Source organism: Etheostoma cragini, chromosome 6 (genome assembly GCF_013103735.1).
Source record: "Etheostoma cragini isolate CJK2018 chromosome 6, CSU_Ecrag_1.0, whole genome shotgun sequence".
Lineage (NCBI taxonomy): Eukaryota > Metazoa > Chordata > Actinopteri > Perciformes > Percidae > Etheostoma > Etheostoma cragini.
Window position 1 is genome coordinate 5,061,857 of NC_048412.1, and position 16,204 is coordinate 5,078,060.

The 16,204-nt window shown below is 39.8% G+C and overlaps 1 protein-coding gene across 2 annotated transcripts in view; it reads right to left on the reverse strand.

Annotated features, from left to right (window-relative positions):
* Positions 1–259: 259 nt before the first annotated feature.
* preb (prolactin regulatory element binding) overlaps positions 260–16,204 on the reverse strand; it is a 20,797-nt gene continuing 4,852 nt past the window's right edge. The window contains exons 3-10 of one of the 2 annotated variants that reach the window (XM_034873848.1): positions 13,155–13,353; positions 8,399–8,649; positions 7,226–7,306; positions 7,013–7,140; positions 6,708–6,881; positions 1,147–1,219; positions 887–1,046; positions 260–784 (exon numbers count right to left, since the gene is read on the reverse strand). In XM_034873848.1, the coding sequence (XP_034729739.1) occupies positions 690–784; positions 887–1,046; positions 1,147–1,219; positions 6,708–6,881; positions 7,013–7,140; positions 7,226–7,306; positions 8,399–8,649; positions 13,155–13,353 (1,161 nt within the window). In that variant the 3' untranslated portion in view covers positions 260–689. Of the gene's footprint in view, positions 785–886; positions 1,047–1,146; positions 1,220–6,707; positions 6,882–7,012; positions 7,141–7,225; positions 7,307–8,398; positions 8,653–13,154; positions 13,354–16,204 lie in introns of both variants that reach the window. The other variant, XM_034873847.1, reaches the window with a different exon arrangement.

Here is a 16,204-nt window from a genome sequence, read left to right on the forward strand (position 1 = left end):
GACTGCACATTCTCCCGTCAAGTTTTCTTATTTTTTATTAATCAAAACATTTGCGTAGGAAATGGCATACGCACATTTTTAGCAGTTTTGTGCGTACACCACGTTTGTAAATGAGACCCCTGTTCGTTACCAGAGGACTGCAAAATCTAGTCTCTACTGCCAACTAGTGGATCAAATGGAAAACACATATAAAATCAATTATTCAAAAAGGCTAATGGGTAATTTGAAGCGTCCATGTGTAAACAAATACAAAACCAGCCACATTGTGTCAATCATTTATATATTTTTTTACATTGTTCCTTAAATATGTCAATTAAAAGATTATACCCTTTAAATATTCAAGAACAAGAGCTCTCCAACTCTCCAACATGAATCCAAAAAAGATTAAGAATATTTGATAGAGATCAAAGCAAATATAATTGCAGTCTGTCCTGATTTCATTCCATTGTGTTTACAGGTCTGAGAGAAACAACCCTGAGTTGAGCTGAGGAAGACAATGTCAGGGAACCATAAAAGCAGTTTTGAGTCAGCGCTGCAGCTGGACGAGCCTTCAATAGCTCAGCTGGGAGATGTGATGCAGCACTGGGAGGTTTGGACAGAGGAGTTCTGATATTGACGGTAGCAAAGCAAGTCATGTGAAGATGTATCCAAGTTCCATCAACCATGATCTCTGACAACATTTGCATGATTTAAATGAATCCTGGAAAGAGGTACTGTAGGAGGAGAACAACTCCCACCACAATGAGGCCACAAAAGAACAACACTAGCCAGATAGGAAAGGATCCTAGAGAAAAAGGAAAACAACAGGACAGATAAGGTAAGGTCTGAAGTTATGATACATGTTCTTGGTGTGTTCTTTGAATGATGATGATGATCCAGGACTTACTTCGGTTGGGGACAGCATGTACCTGACAGCGGCTGTCCACAGCTACACTTAACATGGCTGTTTCATTATTTCCTTTGATATTTTCGCCTTTCAGCGAGTCAGGCAGGAAGGCCAGGTCTGTCACAACAATGCCATGGGACTCCTGTACGTAATACAGCTTCTGCACACACAAAGAGTAAGGATACGTTATCATCACACAGCAGGGATGCTTGGTTGATTTATGTTCCTCAGTTTAAGATACGTGTCCACACTGTCTTTACCTGTAGGGAGAACGCAATGTAGATAGCCACTGATCCTGTTACAGTTCCAAGGCCAAGAAATGTTCCAGAGTCACTGTCAAAGACAAGGTTAAGTTAAACTATGCTGCAAGAATTCAATATGTTTTTATCTTAAAAAGTCTGTTTAACCTTTCCAACTTCTAAGAGAACAAAGTACAGTTTATGAGACCATCCAGGTAAACACTGTAGATCAGAAATCTACTTGCCCTAGAAGGACCATGCTAGTGGTTTTGCACAATCAGACCAATTAATTCAGTGCACTTACAACTTGCATCATAAATGACTGAAAACCAGAAAACTAAAGCAAAGGAAACTAGCATCTTGGTATAACTTGCAAATTAAAACAAACCTTGCGAAAACTTAAGTAAATGGTGTTCCACCAAACTGGAAGAATCTTGTTTAGATTGGCAAGACAGTCTGAAAAAATATAGGTAGGCCCTCAGAAATGCCAGATCAGACTATTACTCATTACTAATAGAAGAAAATGATAACAACCCAACGTTTCTTTTCAGAACTGTAGCCAGACTGACAGATAGTCACAGTTCTATTGGGCCATCTATTCCTATAGCTCTGAGCAGTGACAACTTTATGAGCTTCTTTAATGATACAATTATAACAGAGATTAAATTCAACACTTTTTACCCTTTACTTCTAACAGTTCACTTTTAAACGCAGGACCGTTAGAAAAAACTACAAAACCTGACATGTACTTAAACTGCTTTTATCCTATAGACCTCCAACAATTCTCTTCAAAACCACTTGAAAATATATGCTTTTCTCGCCTAAATTTTTACCCCCCAAAAAGTGCTGCAGTTTTCACATCCTTTGGCCCTCTAGGATGACCCTAAGGTCATTGGGAAGTTAACACTCTCAATTTGTTGTTTCTAGTGGAAGTGTGACACTAGGCCTTACTGACACAGAGCTAAAGAGGTTAAAACAGAGAATTTCTATTTCCGTCCAACTAAATCATCTGAAAAATTAATAAAAAGCACTACTGTAAGCATATCACATGGGCTACATACAAAGCTAGTATCTTAGCCACATGTCTCAACTTAGAACAGAAAAAAATTCCAGAAAAAAATGACTTATATAATGGATTTTACATGAATTTATTTCTACAGATATGTCTGTGCGTTTGTCTTATTTCTTATTTCTAAAAAAGCCAAAAAAAGTGCTAAATACAATACTTCTGAAATACAAAAAAACATCCACATCACTCACACATATACCTGAAAGAAGTCCATGCATAGATTTATAGAAATAAATAATCATAATTTGATGAAATGGTGAAATGCCATGAGAAGGCCATATTTTTGCTTTGACACAGCTAGAGCCATCACAGGGTTAATATTTTCTGGTCTTGTTTGTTATCAATCAACTCGTCTTCTTATTGGCTACACAGGGAGGCTGGTTTCATAATGTTTGGCTCTAAATGGATGGACAAGCTGTCCATATTTAACCAGGACCCTCCTCTGTAAACACTGCCACTTCATTGGCTTCCATAAAGGCTAACTCAACTTACAGTGAACTGATGGCCTGAAAAAAAGCTGTCACTCAACTACTTAGACTTCCAGCTATTTGGCTGTGTAAACAGATACAATGTGGCTGCTTCAAGACAGACTGCAGGAGCGATAAAAGTCCAAAAATGATGGACTGTTCAGCTTTGTTATGAGGAAACCGGGACAGAATTTACAAGATTGTGAGGGGACCAGCTCATTTTGGATTAAAAGGATTGGTTGTACTTATTCTTTGAACTGTCGTCAATGTAGCAAAAAAAAGTTTATGACGATCTTTCCCCGCTGTGAAGAAAGACACGAGGAAACAAGTAGGGATGCACGCTCGACTTTAGACAGAAACGGTGCAGAATCTTTCTGTGTTTCTTTACTTCATAACGTGATTATAACCGCTGTAAGTCACCTTATGCTTTGTGCGGGTGCTTGATGGAATCATGAGACTTTAAGCTTTCTAATGATGTGCTACATGTGTGATTTAATGCTTGCAATTCATGAATTAAAACACGTTATATCCCAAATTGGAAGATCAGGTACCGGCAGAGGAACCGTAGTCTCAGAGAGTTAAAGGTCTCTTCAGATAAGCCATCTACCTGTCTCTTAGACCCTATCCCACCGAGGCTTCTTAAAGAAGCGTTACCCATGGTTAACTCTTCATTACTAGATTTGATCCATACGTCTCAATTAACAGGTTATGTACCACATATTCATTTAAAGTAGCTGTGATTAAACATCTTATGAAAAAAAGCTCCTTTGATCCTGAGGTATTAGCAAATTATAGACCCATATCTAATCTTCCCTTTCTCTCCAAGATTGTTGAAAAGGTAGTTCCTAATCAGTTAAGTGATTTTCTACACAACAATAGTCTATTTGAGGACTTTCAGTCAAAATTTAGAAAGCATCATAGCACAGAGACGGCATTGGTGAAAATTACTAATGGCCTTTTAACTGCTTCAGAATAAGGACTTGTATGGAAGTCAGAGCCTTTAGCTATCAGGCTCCTCTACTGTGGAATCAGCTTCCGCTCTGGGTTTGGGAGGCAGACACCGTCACCACATTTGAGTAAACTTAAAACTCTTCTCTTTGAGAAAGCTTATAGTAAGGAAGTGAGGAGTTGTAGTTTCTGCCTAGCCAGGCCCACCTGCTGCTTGTCATAGTCGTCAGATTAATTTACCATATAATTAACAATAAGAGAAAATTAGAGGGAGTCAGGGCAGTCCAGCCCAATCCGGCAGGGGAGAGTTCTAGTCCGACCAGGCTCCTCTCTTTACCCTGTCTCTCATAATTACGCTGTTATAGTTTTAGACTTTGACACGCTGAGCTCCTCTCTCTTTAAATTAATAACTTAAATACATAAATGAATACAATAATCACTTTGCTCTTATACTGCACTAGAATAACTAATTATTGCAAATAGAGTATAACAATGGTAAAATCGGACATCCAGTATGGCGCAGAAGTGGGCAGCAGCATAAGTCAGCAGTTCCCAGACAAGTCTTACTCCTTCTCAAATAATTACCAGGTACTTAGCTAGAATGTTGTCTTTGTTACGTTAAAGGGGAAAACCAAAGACAGGCCAGAGGAAATTCATAACAAAAACTGAAGAAAAACAACAAATCCCCACTCGAAAGTGAAGACACTAGCACATGGCGCGGGAAAGCTGAACATTAGGAGATGGAAACCATCCAAGCTAACATAATTGCCATACTTAAGGTGGTTCGTCTGGATGTGAAAAAATAATTTCCTGAAACTATGGGACTATTAAAGCGCAAACTGCTGGAGGCTAAATGCTGATTTAAAAGAAATAACGGACAGAGTCGAGGAGACGGAACACAGGCTTGGCTTTTTGAGCAAGACTACCTGACAGAAGAAGAAAAGGGGCTAGGGTGCCAGACGTTAAACCAAGCAAAAAATAGGTGGAACATCACACCGGTACCAAGAAGCTCGCCTGAAAAGCATCAAGGATAAGCTTAAGGGGTTCCGATGTAACAACTACCTACCTAACCTCTATGGAAGCATCATTTGTGTTAATATGTGAAGGGGACTAGAACAAACCAAGTCCTCAAGTACAAAACCAGAAGCAATAATGGTTAAAAAACTGTTAAAAAAATTAGAAATTATAGCTATATTTAGCTATATCCACTTGATAAGAATTTTACTTTTTCCCACCCTCACTATGCTTTCAAGACTTTTTCTTTGTTCAATTTAGATAGACAGGATTTTTAACTGCTACATATAGACAGAGAGCATTGCATCATACTCTGAAAGCCATGTTCGCCAAAGGGGAAAATAACTTTTCCTTTTCCATTGACTTGTATTGCGTGAAAGTTCATCCTCATTAATTTTGTGTGTTAGCAAACAATAGAGATAAAGACAAGTTGAGATTAAAAATAATCGTGAGGCAATTTAAAACAGCCTAGGGCGTGGCGCTAGTTAACATACAGCAGGTAATATTAGCTGGCTTAAACGCCGTTAAAATGCCAACAGCTAAACTGTGACGGTATTTCACTGGAAGAGATTCCAACACCAGGACGTGCAAAAGTCTGCAGCTAAAGACACAGAGGAGACAACAGGCACTTTAAGACAGCATGGACAGGACGAGACTTACACTTAGTGTTGCATTCGAGTCCGGCTCTGTAAGCTTCAGCGTTGTTATAATATACTAGGGTTGCACCGGATCACAAAACTCACGGTTCCGATCACGGTTTTGGGTCACAAGCAATTTTGAGAGCCTCACAAAAAGAGGCAAATTTAAGTGCTGATTTATTAAAAATGTAATAACAATAACCTTTCTACTACTTCTTTCCCCAGTTAATGGCTGTTAAACGACAAAAACAGATGAGAAAAAGGTATTTTGTAGCTCATTGCTTTAGCTGCAGACTTATTATACTTCCCGGTGTTAACATCCTCTACAGTGAAAAACAGTCAGACTTCACGTACATGCTGTCAGCATTTTAACCGTGTTTAATCCAGCTACTAGCTAATGATAGGCTACGAACCAAAGATCACCTATGGTCAGTTACACCATTATAAAATACCCTTTCAGCCATCAAGTGGATTTTCTTTTTGTCATTTAACAGCAAACAACATAAGTTATTACCTTTAAAATAAATAATTTAGATTTAACCATATGGCCTTGGCAAAAAAACTTTACTACTGTAATTTTTTTATTTTTTTGTAATTTAAAATAAAAATACTATTTTAGATGCACTTTTAATAAGAAGCCTCATCTGCCGTTTTGCACAGTTTATAAATATAATAGTATAAATAAAGGAATGTTTTTCAGTGATTTTATTCTTTTTAAAAAAATCTTGAGAAAAAATGTTTTGTGAACTTAAAATTGTGAATTGTATTGAATCGTGTGTTAAGTGTTTTGTTACATGCCTAGAGTTGTAAAACTTGTAAATCCACTACTGAGGGATATTGCTGCCATGAATCAGACTTTCTGAAACCGCTGTAGTAGGAGTCAGAGTGAGGCAGCATTGCAATGGATAAACCTACATGTACGGCATGAAAATATTTTTGTTTTTCTACAAAAAGGAGGCCCTGGAGAAAAGCCATAACAAAGAGGGTTAAATAAGTTCAGGTTTCAATACACAAATAATACTTTTTAGTAGGACCTGTTCATTGTTGGTTTTGGTCTGCACTTCAGATGTGTTGTTCAAAAAAAAAAAAATAGAACATCACCAGACTTATCCTTAAAGTGTTACAAAAAACTACAGGTTTATATCTAACCAGGAGTACTTCATATGGGCTAGGAGATACAAGCTACTGAATGAGAAAATGTAGTTTTGACAAAGAAACAAACAGCTTTTCTTTTACCCGCCGCCATATTTACTTCATACAGGATTAGGTGGCATCCAATTTAACTGTCAGAGAGGTGGATAAAAAACACGTAAGATGCAAGACTCTGAGAAGTACCCTGACTGAGCCTGGGCCATCAGGTAGTCCTGACCAAACCCCAACTTCCTCATGTCTAAGGCGGGTCTCTCAGCATCCATGGTTAACGTGGTATAATATGAGATCAGTAACCTGACAGCCAGACTGGAGATGACCTCTGTGCCACAGGGAGCCGTCAACATGGGCAAAAAGCTCTTGCCGTCCCACTTGGTGAGGTAGCAAGGAGGAGGTTTTCTGACTCGTTTATGGGGGATCTGGACAGTGTAAAGCCTCAGGGCGCCTTTTTGGTCTGCTACCTTTCCAAACCTGAAATACATGAAAATACAACCATCTATAGTGATTGTTGCATCATTCAGATAGATATGATGAGGTCAAGAGCCTGGTATGCTGTTTTGTAAAACAATAAGTTAATTCTTTTGTTGTCATTTTTTTTTTACCTGCAAGCCATATATCGATATGTCTTCTCAGCTAGTTGAGGCATGGTTTCGAGCCATTTCAGACCCATAGCCAACTGGCTGCCACTCCATACACTGCAGGAAAAGTCCCTGCCAACAGTCACCAGGTGCTGCATGAGAACACAATGAATAAATATCTCACACACAGACAGAGAGCGAGAGAAAGAGAGATGTGAGGAGGTGTCAATGTTTCACCTTGTTCCCGGGACTCATATCCAAGTCTTCAATCTCCACTTCGTGTGCTTTGAAGTCAAACTTCTTCTTTAGCGATGGAAACTGTAAAAGAATCAAGAACAAACAATAAAAATCTAAATATTCCTGTGCATACGTACTTTTTAGGTTTTGTGTGTACGCCATCTTTTAGTATGAAAGCTACGCAGTCTTTTATACATGAGGCCCCTGGTTTCTACAATCGAAAAGAAAGGCCAAAAGAATACAATAATAGTGGAGTGAAGTGCAGAAGGGCATCTCTAGAGAGCCACCTGGTAGCTCATCCACTTCAACTTAACTTAAGTGTAGATAAGCTACAGCAAATGAGATGCTTTCACCATAACTGGAGAACTAAAAGGTTTAAAAAAGTTTTTACATTTTATAAAGCTGCAACCAGCTAATATACATTTTTATCTTAGTAAATTACTAAAAAAGATTTGTCACCTTATTGTTTTAACACAAATGCTATAGTTGAGTTAATTTCAGTTCCGACCTTAAAAAGTCCCATGACGTAGTGTGTTTTAGATGCTTTTATACAGGCCTTAGTTGTCCCCTATTACTGTATCTGAAGTCTCTTTCTCAAAATTCATCCTTGGTGCAGAATTACAGGCACCAGAGCCAGTCCCACAATAAGATTTCCTTAGGGTGTGCTATTTCTGTATCTGTAGCTTTAAATGCTATTGAGGAGGAGAATCCATTCTCATGGGCAGGCCAAATTCTCTGGGCAGGCAAAGCAGAGAAAGGGGAGGTAAGCACAGATCGGCCTGTCGGAGCTTTCATTTTCTCAAAGGCAGAGCATTTCTAGCGACTGGGGGACCGTAGGCAGGCTGGAGGAACGCATTTCAATTTGACAAAACCTTAAAGTAAAATTGTCATGCCATGGAACTTTAACTGTCCCTATAGGGAAAAGTTGATTTAGTGTGGTTAAGGTTAGTGTAAAAAAATACTTTACTATGATAAAATAGACCACAATAAAGAGCATTTTCACCATCGGGTTTTCACACATCAACATCCCATTTACATCAACCCTGAATTATAAAAGCATTATCCTAATACCCCAAATTAATCAAACTAAAGCAGTCCAGAGTCAAAACACACCAATCAAACATGGTTGGTCTAAAGATACTCTAAAATTGAAGAGAACTAGACATTGTTTACCTCCCAGACTCGTATGTGTCCATCTGTGCCTCCTGTCAGCAGAAGGCTCATGTCTGGACTGAACCTGACTACTTTCTGAAGGGGGTCCTTAGGGTTCAGGTCTGACTGCACTTCAGCCAAACGAGTCACAGAGACATGAGCCGTCTCATCCTTCATAGGTGACATATCTCCAGATGCTGCAGCTTCATCCCGACCACCTTTGTCTCTTTTTCCACACCGTTGCCTGGCATTACCCCGCTGCATGCTGTTTTCTGCAGCACAAATGACACAAATTTTAATGGATCACAAAGACACCTGGTTGGGAAACGCATGGACCTTTTTAAACAAAGGCAGGTTTGACTTTTCTTACAGTCAATGCTTTAAGTCATTATGAAGCTGTTGTAGAGCAGATTATAGCAACACGTTGATGCTAGGGGAACTCTTTATCCCCTAGTTCCACATTGGTTAAAGAAAGGGATGAACTGACATTTTATGACCATCTTATAACCAATAACTTATGCTTATTTTGATCAATAAGGTTACACATACTCTTCACTTCACCTGCTTGCTTTCAACTCATGAAGCTGTGATACTGCAACTGTAATGCTTGGTACAGGTGCAGATGTCTAAACCTATAGCTTCTTCAGTCTTATTTTAGTGCTTAATACAGCACTTTGAGTGTCAGAAGAAGTGATCAACCTACATTCAGGATTTGAAACATGAATACATTCATTCATCAGTAGTTATGTTATTTTTAAATGGAAGTTTACTGTTAAATTTAGTATTTTTTGTTACAATAAGATTTACTTTTAATGCTTTTAATGGGGTGTAATGCAAGACATACTTGGCATACTGTGGCATTGCTACTTTAAAAAAATCTGGGCACTTGTACTTCTGATTAATAGGCTACATGGATTGCTGTTGTACACATTCATCTAGTTTAGTAATAAGGTCCATCCATCCATCCATCCACCTTCGTCCGCTTATCCGGTATCGGGTCGCAGGGGTAATACTCCAGCAGTGGACCCCAAACTTCCTTTTCCCGAGCCACATTACCAGGGTTACGTCCTCTCACATGTTGTTGATCTTACATTCAAATAACAAATTATTATAATAACTAAACCTCACCAGTAGTTTTAGAGCCTACGTGAAGGGCTTGTTAGGGCTAGCTCTCTTTCCACTCAAGTGTTTTGCATTTAAAAAAATTAAGTTAGACCTGAGTTCTGTAATAACTACAGTTTTAGTTTTATTTAATAATTGCTAAAAGCACTTAAACAAAGTTCCGTGTTGGAGTTTGTTACATTCCAAAATCTTAATTTAGACTAAAATGGTGGTTATCAGTTGCATTAACTACCAATAATCTGTATCAGCCCTTATTATTGGTCAATATCAGTCGTCCCCTAGTCTGAAATAACTGAATGTAAATTCCCTGTATTTATATAGCTCTTTTCTAGTCTTAACGACTACTCAATTTACATAGTACAGGAACCATTCACCTGCATTCACACACATTCATACTCTGGAAGAGGCTGCCGTACAAGATGCCAGCTGCTCATAACACACACATTTACACTCCGATCCGCAGCATTGGGAGCAACTCAGGTTTCTGTGTCTTGCCATGGGACGGCATGGCCAATTGGTAGGCAACTGCTCTACCACTGAGCCACAGCATAACCCTGAAGAATACAAATTACTCAAGTTAAATACATAAAGGCTTATCACATTTAATCAAGTAAAGCAAGATTTTGGTTAATTCCAGCTCCTTGGGTTTAACTCATTTTTTTTTAGTATAACAAAGCTGTCTCACTTTTAACTAGGAAAGATCACCATGCTATTTTATGCTGCGAAGGTAACCCTGCTTCAGAGCAGTTTAATTTCAGAGGATCAGAACAAAATATTTCAGCAGGCAAACCACCAACTGAAATCACCATTCCTAAAGGCTCATGACAGGAACAGTACTGACTTTACAATTAAGTGACGTTATATTTTATCAGTAAGATCCCTTTGTGCAGCAGCACGGTGGCCCATTGGTTAGCACTGTGGCTTCACGGCAAGATGGGTTCGAACCCAGGTCATCCCGGGCCTCTCTGTGTGGAGTTTGCATGTTCTCACTGTGTGTGCGTGGGTTTTCTCCGGGTGCTCTGGTTTTACCCACCACTAAAATATGTTGCCCTCCCTCTCTACCAAGCTGATGTATGGTGAGCGTCTGGCGTTGTAAGGCTGCCGTGCATCACCCAGGTGGGTGCTACACATTGATGATGGTAGAGAGTAGCCCCCCTCCCTGAGTGTCTATGATAAAGATCTATATAAATGTAATGAATTATTATTTGTTTTCCATGAGAATGTCAAAAATAGAAGAAAAGTTTTTTGCACAACCTTGCGTGGCTTTATAACAGATTTTCTAACAGTGACCTTAGTTTTGTTTCCAATAAATTGTCAATCAGATTTTAATCAAACCTTGAAAATGAAATGTCAAAGAATAGAAATGCATTGGTAATGAATTAGATGCATTTCCATTAACCGGTGCAACATTTCTATTCCCGAAACACAAAAATGTGAATAAGCAAGTAGGAGAGATGAAGAGAGCGCAAGTAAAGGATGAACACGCATTGCGACAACTTGCGGAGCTTTTGCATTGTCACGTCATTTTATGATGCGCACTCCTTGTACACGGCAACTCCCATAAACCTAGCTTTGAGGACAGCTGATTTTGTAAGAGACATGTTGCTGAGTGGCAAATGAGGAAGCTGCACCTCTAATCACTAGTCCATCAAGTTCATGAAGTTCACGGACGACACTAAACTCATTGGACTCATCTCAGGCGGGAAATTAACCACCTGGTGACCTGGTGCAGCTGGACATCAGCTCCCTCATCAAAAAAGCACAAGGATGTCATTCCTGTAATAGCTGAAGAAGTTCAACCTGTCTAATAGTGGAGAAAAAAAAAAGAAAAAAAGTGTGTATCATGATGATTTTGAAAGCGCAAAAGATACATGTTATGTACTTCCTTCCAAAGAAAATACATTTCAGACTGACTAACATATGATGTCTATTCTTCTGAAAACACTATTAAGTAGAAATATCTCATGATATGTTGCCTCTAGAAGTGTATTATTCACTTTTGGTTTTGTTAAAGAAGGAAAAGAAAACTCAATACTTCTAAACTTGCAAAAAAGGAATGTATGACGGTCCACTTCTACACTGCCATCATTGAGTCCATTCTCACCTGCTACATCACCATCTGGTACACTCCTACCACTACTAAAGACAAGGACAGAGTGCAGCGTATCATCCGCTCTGCTGAGGAGATAACTGGCTGCAATCTGCTCTCTCTTCAGAAACCGGAACACCTCCAGGACGCTGTAGCAGGTAGTAAATATTTTAGCCAACTCCGGTCACGCCAGACAAATACAGTTTAAACCCGGGGCTTCTTGGAGGTAGCTGGGGTCCATCAGGACCAAAACTTCATACCCCATAAACGGTTTTATCCCCTCTGCAGTCAGCCTCAACAACAAGGCCCCAATGACACTGGCAATGTCTTCAACATGGTTGAGGAAGACTGACTGTAAATTAAACACTCCCAATTAAATAATTATTCATCAAACCACTAAAACAAGGCTTTCTAGTTCTATCTTCAATCTGTCCCCAGTGGGTTGGGCTAATCCAAAAAAAGTGAAAAGAAGGGGGGTGTTCTAAAGACAGACTGTTACCTGTGAAACAGGGACGCCTGAAAACACCCCCATTAGCAAGAAGTGCTTTCCACCCATAGACCGTAACGGTCTATGCTTCCACCTGGTGAAATAACACGGCAAACAAATCGACCAATCAGAATTTTGGTCGACCAAAAAAATCGACTAGTCGACTGGGAGATTACAGCCTTACTAGAAATGAACCATCAATGGAGTGTCGACACTGGTTGACAGTGCACCAAGGACTGGGCTGGTCAGAAAAACGTAGTGAAGGACAGAAGAGCCAGAGGACAATGGTAGGCCGTTTCATCTTTACTTTCACCCTGGTGTTTAGTTATGTTGTTTCATTTAAACAAGTAAACCAAGCTCTGGAAGCCCTAGACACACTACAATAATATTAGGTTTTACCAGGGTTATGGTTTTGCCATGCCAGTAAGTAGTACCCCCAGTTGATACCACACATATTTCAAAAGGCTGGTGAAGAATTCACAATCTTAGCCTTACTTTCATTACTTGGACATTATTCCTACCACTTTGCCAGTTATGTGTGATTATACTGTATATTTTTTTAATCACTTTTTGCTATTAAAATAGTTTTTATTTTCATCATGTCTGGGTTGTTTCCATCTCTTTAAAGTAATGACAATTGTTTTGGGCTGACCTAAGCTCTGGATGCAGAGACGACAGCTCTGCAAAATGGTCTTGGGAAAGAACTTGTTTTTGTGGAACATTTCCACCAGGCAAAAGAAAATGCCACATAAAATAATAAATGTTAACTGTTAAAAGTTGACTGTTCACAGAATACAGAGAGGTGAGGTACTTATATTAGCTGGATACATGGATAAAACGTAATTTTCCTTACCAGTATATCGCCGTTTGTAATTTCTCCATAACAAATCCCCACCAATCCGTCGCAAAATGTCCCAGTTACATAGTAAATGCCGCAAACATATTTCTTGTAAATCTTTACAATCATTCCCTAAAAAAACATTGCTTGCTAGCTTGAAGGTTCTGGTTGTTGTTTTAAGGTAGCAAGTTTAAAAAGTCGGTAGGTACACTGTATTCCAGATTGTAGTAGTAAACCTCACCATCCTCAGAAGCAGCTTTGCCTTCCTCTTTAGGTGTGCAGTGTTTAAACCTCATCAGAGAGCAGGTTCCGTCCTGTCCTGCAGCAATCACACCATTGCCTATAGCCATGTTCATGGTGGCACGTGTGTCAGTGTCATGAGAGTGAAGGAGACTGGCACTGTACTGGTGTTCTCCATCCAGCTGTAGATCCAGGAATTGCTGAAACACAGAGTCATGAGTTTGCCTCTGGTTTACAAACTCTCGTAATGCATTTAATCCACATTTCTATTCATAACCTCCGAAGTGACCTGTTTTGGCATGGACGATACATGTCAAGTACCTTTATATATTGCTTATGCAACATACATATTTAATTATAGCATACCCTGTATTGCTGTATTGTACGGTGGCTCTGAAAGCGCAACACACTAGAACTTAAGAAGGCATATAAAAAGACAAAACAAAAGCAACTGAAGTAAACTGCTCCACCAAAGAGAGAAAGAGAGAAAATACATATAGTATTTGTTGTAGATTTAGATTTCAGTGGTCACAGCAATTCCAGTGGTCGCTGCACTGGATTGTTTCCAACTCAGAACGATACAATTTTAAATAACTGAGCTTCGTAAATCCCCGTTTTGCATTGCTTTCAGTTTTGTTAGGTCTTATGGTTTTCCAGCACATTTTTGAGGTGGATCTGGTAAACTTAGGAGGTAGAGGACATTGAAGTGTAACAACTGTTACTTCCTGTTGCCAGTAGGGGTGCTATGATTATAACTCAATATTGATGTGTACATGTCTTCAGGCCGAGACACTTATCAACCCTGAGCAATTTGGGGCAGACTGGAAAATGTACATGTTACTTACAACCAGTTCCTTTTTGGTGAGGGAACGTCATCAAAATTCGTCCCCTTACCATACCCACACCGTAAAATAAAAAATAGTGAAGCTTTGCAATTTAGCTTTGCAAAGCCCCCTATTCTAACTCAACTACCAACTGCCGCTGATACAACAGAGCTCTGTAGCCAGCCTCTATGTCCGACTCAAATCCCCCTATTCTCGGATAACTTAACTACCAACTGCTACCGATACGACGGAGCTCTGTAGCCAAGATCGCAGCTTTTGAAGTTATTCTGCTCCTCCAGTAGTCATGATCAACTGCTTTTAACATGCTCCGTTCACATTAAAAGGATACTTCACTGATTAGCATTAGGCTTTATATCAGTAGAAACCCGGTAGTATTTTCGAATGAGGGTGCTTCCCTTCCTCATGTCCCATTGAGACTAGATTTCTCTTTATTGTGGGTCTGGAAAAAAGCCTCTGATGACGCAAAAATTGTTATTTAGCATCATTGGAGTCATTGTAGCCGCTAGCTGGGTAAGGGGACATCAAAAGCGGTGTGCATGAAAGCGGGAAAAGGGGTGCAAAGCTAACGCTAGCCGGCCACCTGTGTCCGCTCATTAGACAACAAACTGGACTACATCCAACTAGGGCTGTAATCTCCCAGTCGACTAGTTTATATATTGGTCGATACGTTCTGGCTCGACCAAAATTCTGATTGGTCGATTTTTTGCCGTTATTATTTCATCAGGTGGAAGCATAGTCTATGGGTGGAAAGCACTAATTGCTAATGGGGTGTTTTCAGAGCATCCCTGTTTCACAGGTAACAGTCTGTCTTCAGAACACCCCCCTTGTTTTCTTTTATGTTGGATTAGCCTGACCCACTGGGGACAGATTGAAGCCTTGTTTTAGTGGTTTGCTGAATATTTATTTAATTGTAAGTGTTTAATTTACAGTCAGTCCTCCTCTACCATGTCGAAGACATCGCCAGTGTTTCAGCATTTTACAAAATAGATAACGTAAAAAAGTCGGATGCAAAGTTTGCAAGTAACAGTTTGCATATTGCAGCTCGACAACAAACATGGCGTATCACCTAAAAACGGTAAGCTAACTTGTCTGCGTTAGGTTTTCCTGTCTGTTTTGAGTAGGCTACATGAACATATCAGAATTGGCATATTTATTAGTCTAATAATCGTTTTATAACTACAGGCGCAACAACGGCAGCGTTCCCCAGACACACCCACACCACGCTGGATGTTAAGCCTCTACCATCCAAACGCAAAAATAATATCACGAAAGGAATTGCCGACTTTATTGCTCAGGATATGAGGCCCAATGTTGTTGTGGAGGGCTGAGGTTTTAAGAACTTGTTAATATACAGCGCCAGCACGAGTAAGAGTAAAAGCTTTAAACTAGTAGTCTATTTGTGTCTCTGTGTTCAGCCGCTCCGTGCGAGGACACAGAGCGCTGAAGCAGCGCTGTCAGAGCCGACAGACGAGTGACATTTAGTGCAAAATAATTAGGTAAAAAATGATTTAATATACTGGAAACAGCCTACAAGGACAAGTACAGCGTGACAGTACAGTTATTTAATCTTGAATCTGTTTCCGCCCCTCCGCACCCCCACCCCCCCAGTCGAAAATTCCACGACTTTGGTCGACCAATATTTTCTTTGGTTGATTACAGCCCTACATCCAACTTCAACAAAACTCACAACTTGAGTTCTGAGACTGCTGTGTTTATGTTTTTGTGGAAAAATGGCTTGAACAGTGTACCAGACTCCAGACACCTGGCCTGCTAGCTTTCCAAGCAGATGCTGCTCTGTTGGATAAGACTCATGGAGGTGGGCTGTGTTAACACAGACTGGTGCAGAAATGGGTGCTTTTATCAAATTACTGCTTTTGTTTTATCCAACTACTACGTTTGTGACTGCTAAATGCCGACCATTCTACATTCCATGCAAATTCATGCTGTGTTTATACTCAGTGTTTCCTCCAAGCGCAAATGCGACAAGTGCGTTAGCTGAACTTTACGGGTCCTATAATGTGTGTGCACTAAATGTAACCTGTTACGTATGTCGTTTTTACATTTATGGTTACGTTTATGGTTGAAATTACAATAAAACACACTTGAGTTGACTTGACTGCCTCACTGACGTTAGGCTCGTTCGAGATGAACTGCGCCTCGCCTGTAAAGTGGACGAGAGCAGGCGGCAGCAGCGGGGGCGGGGGAA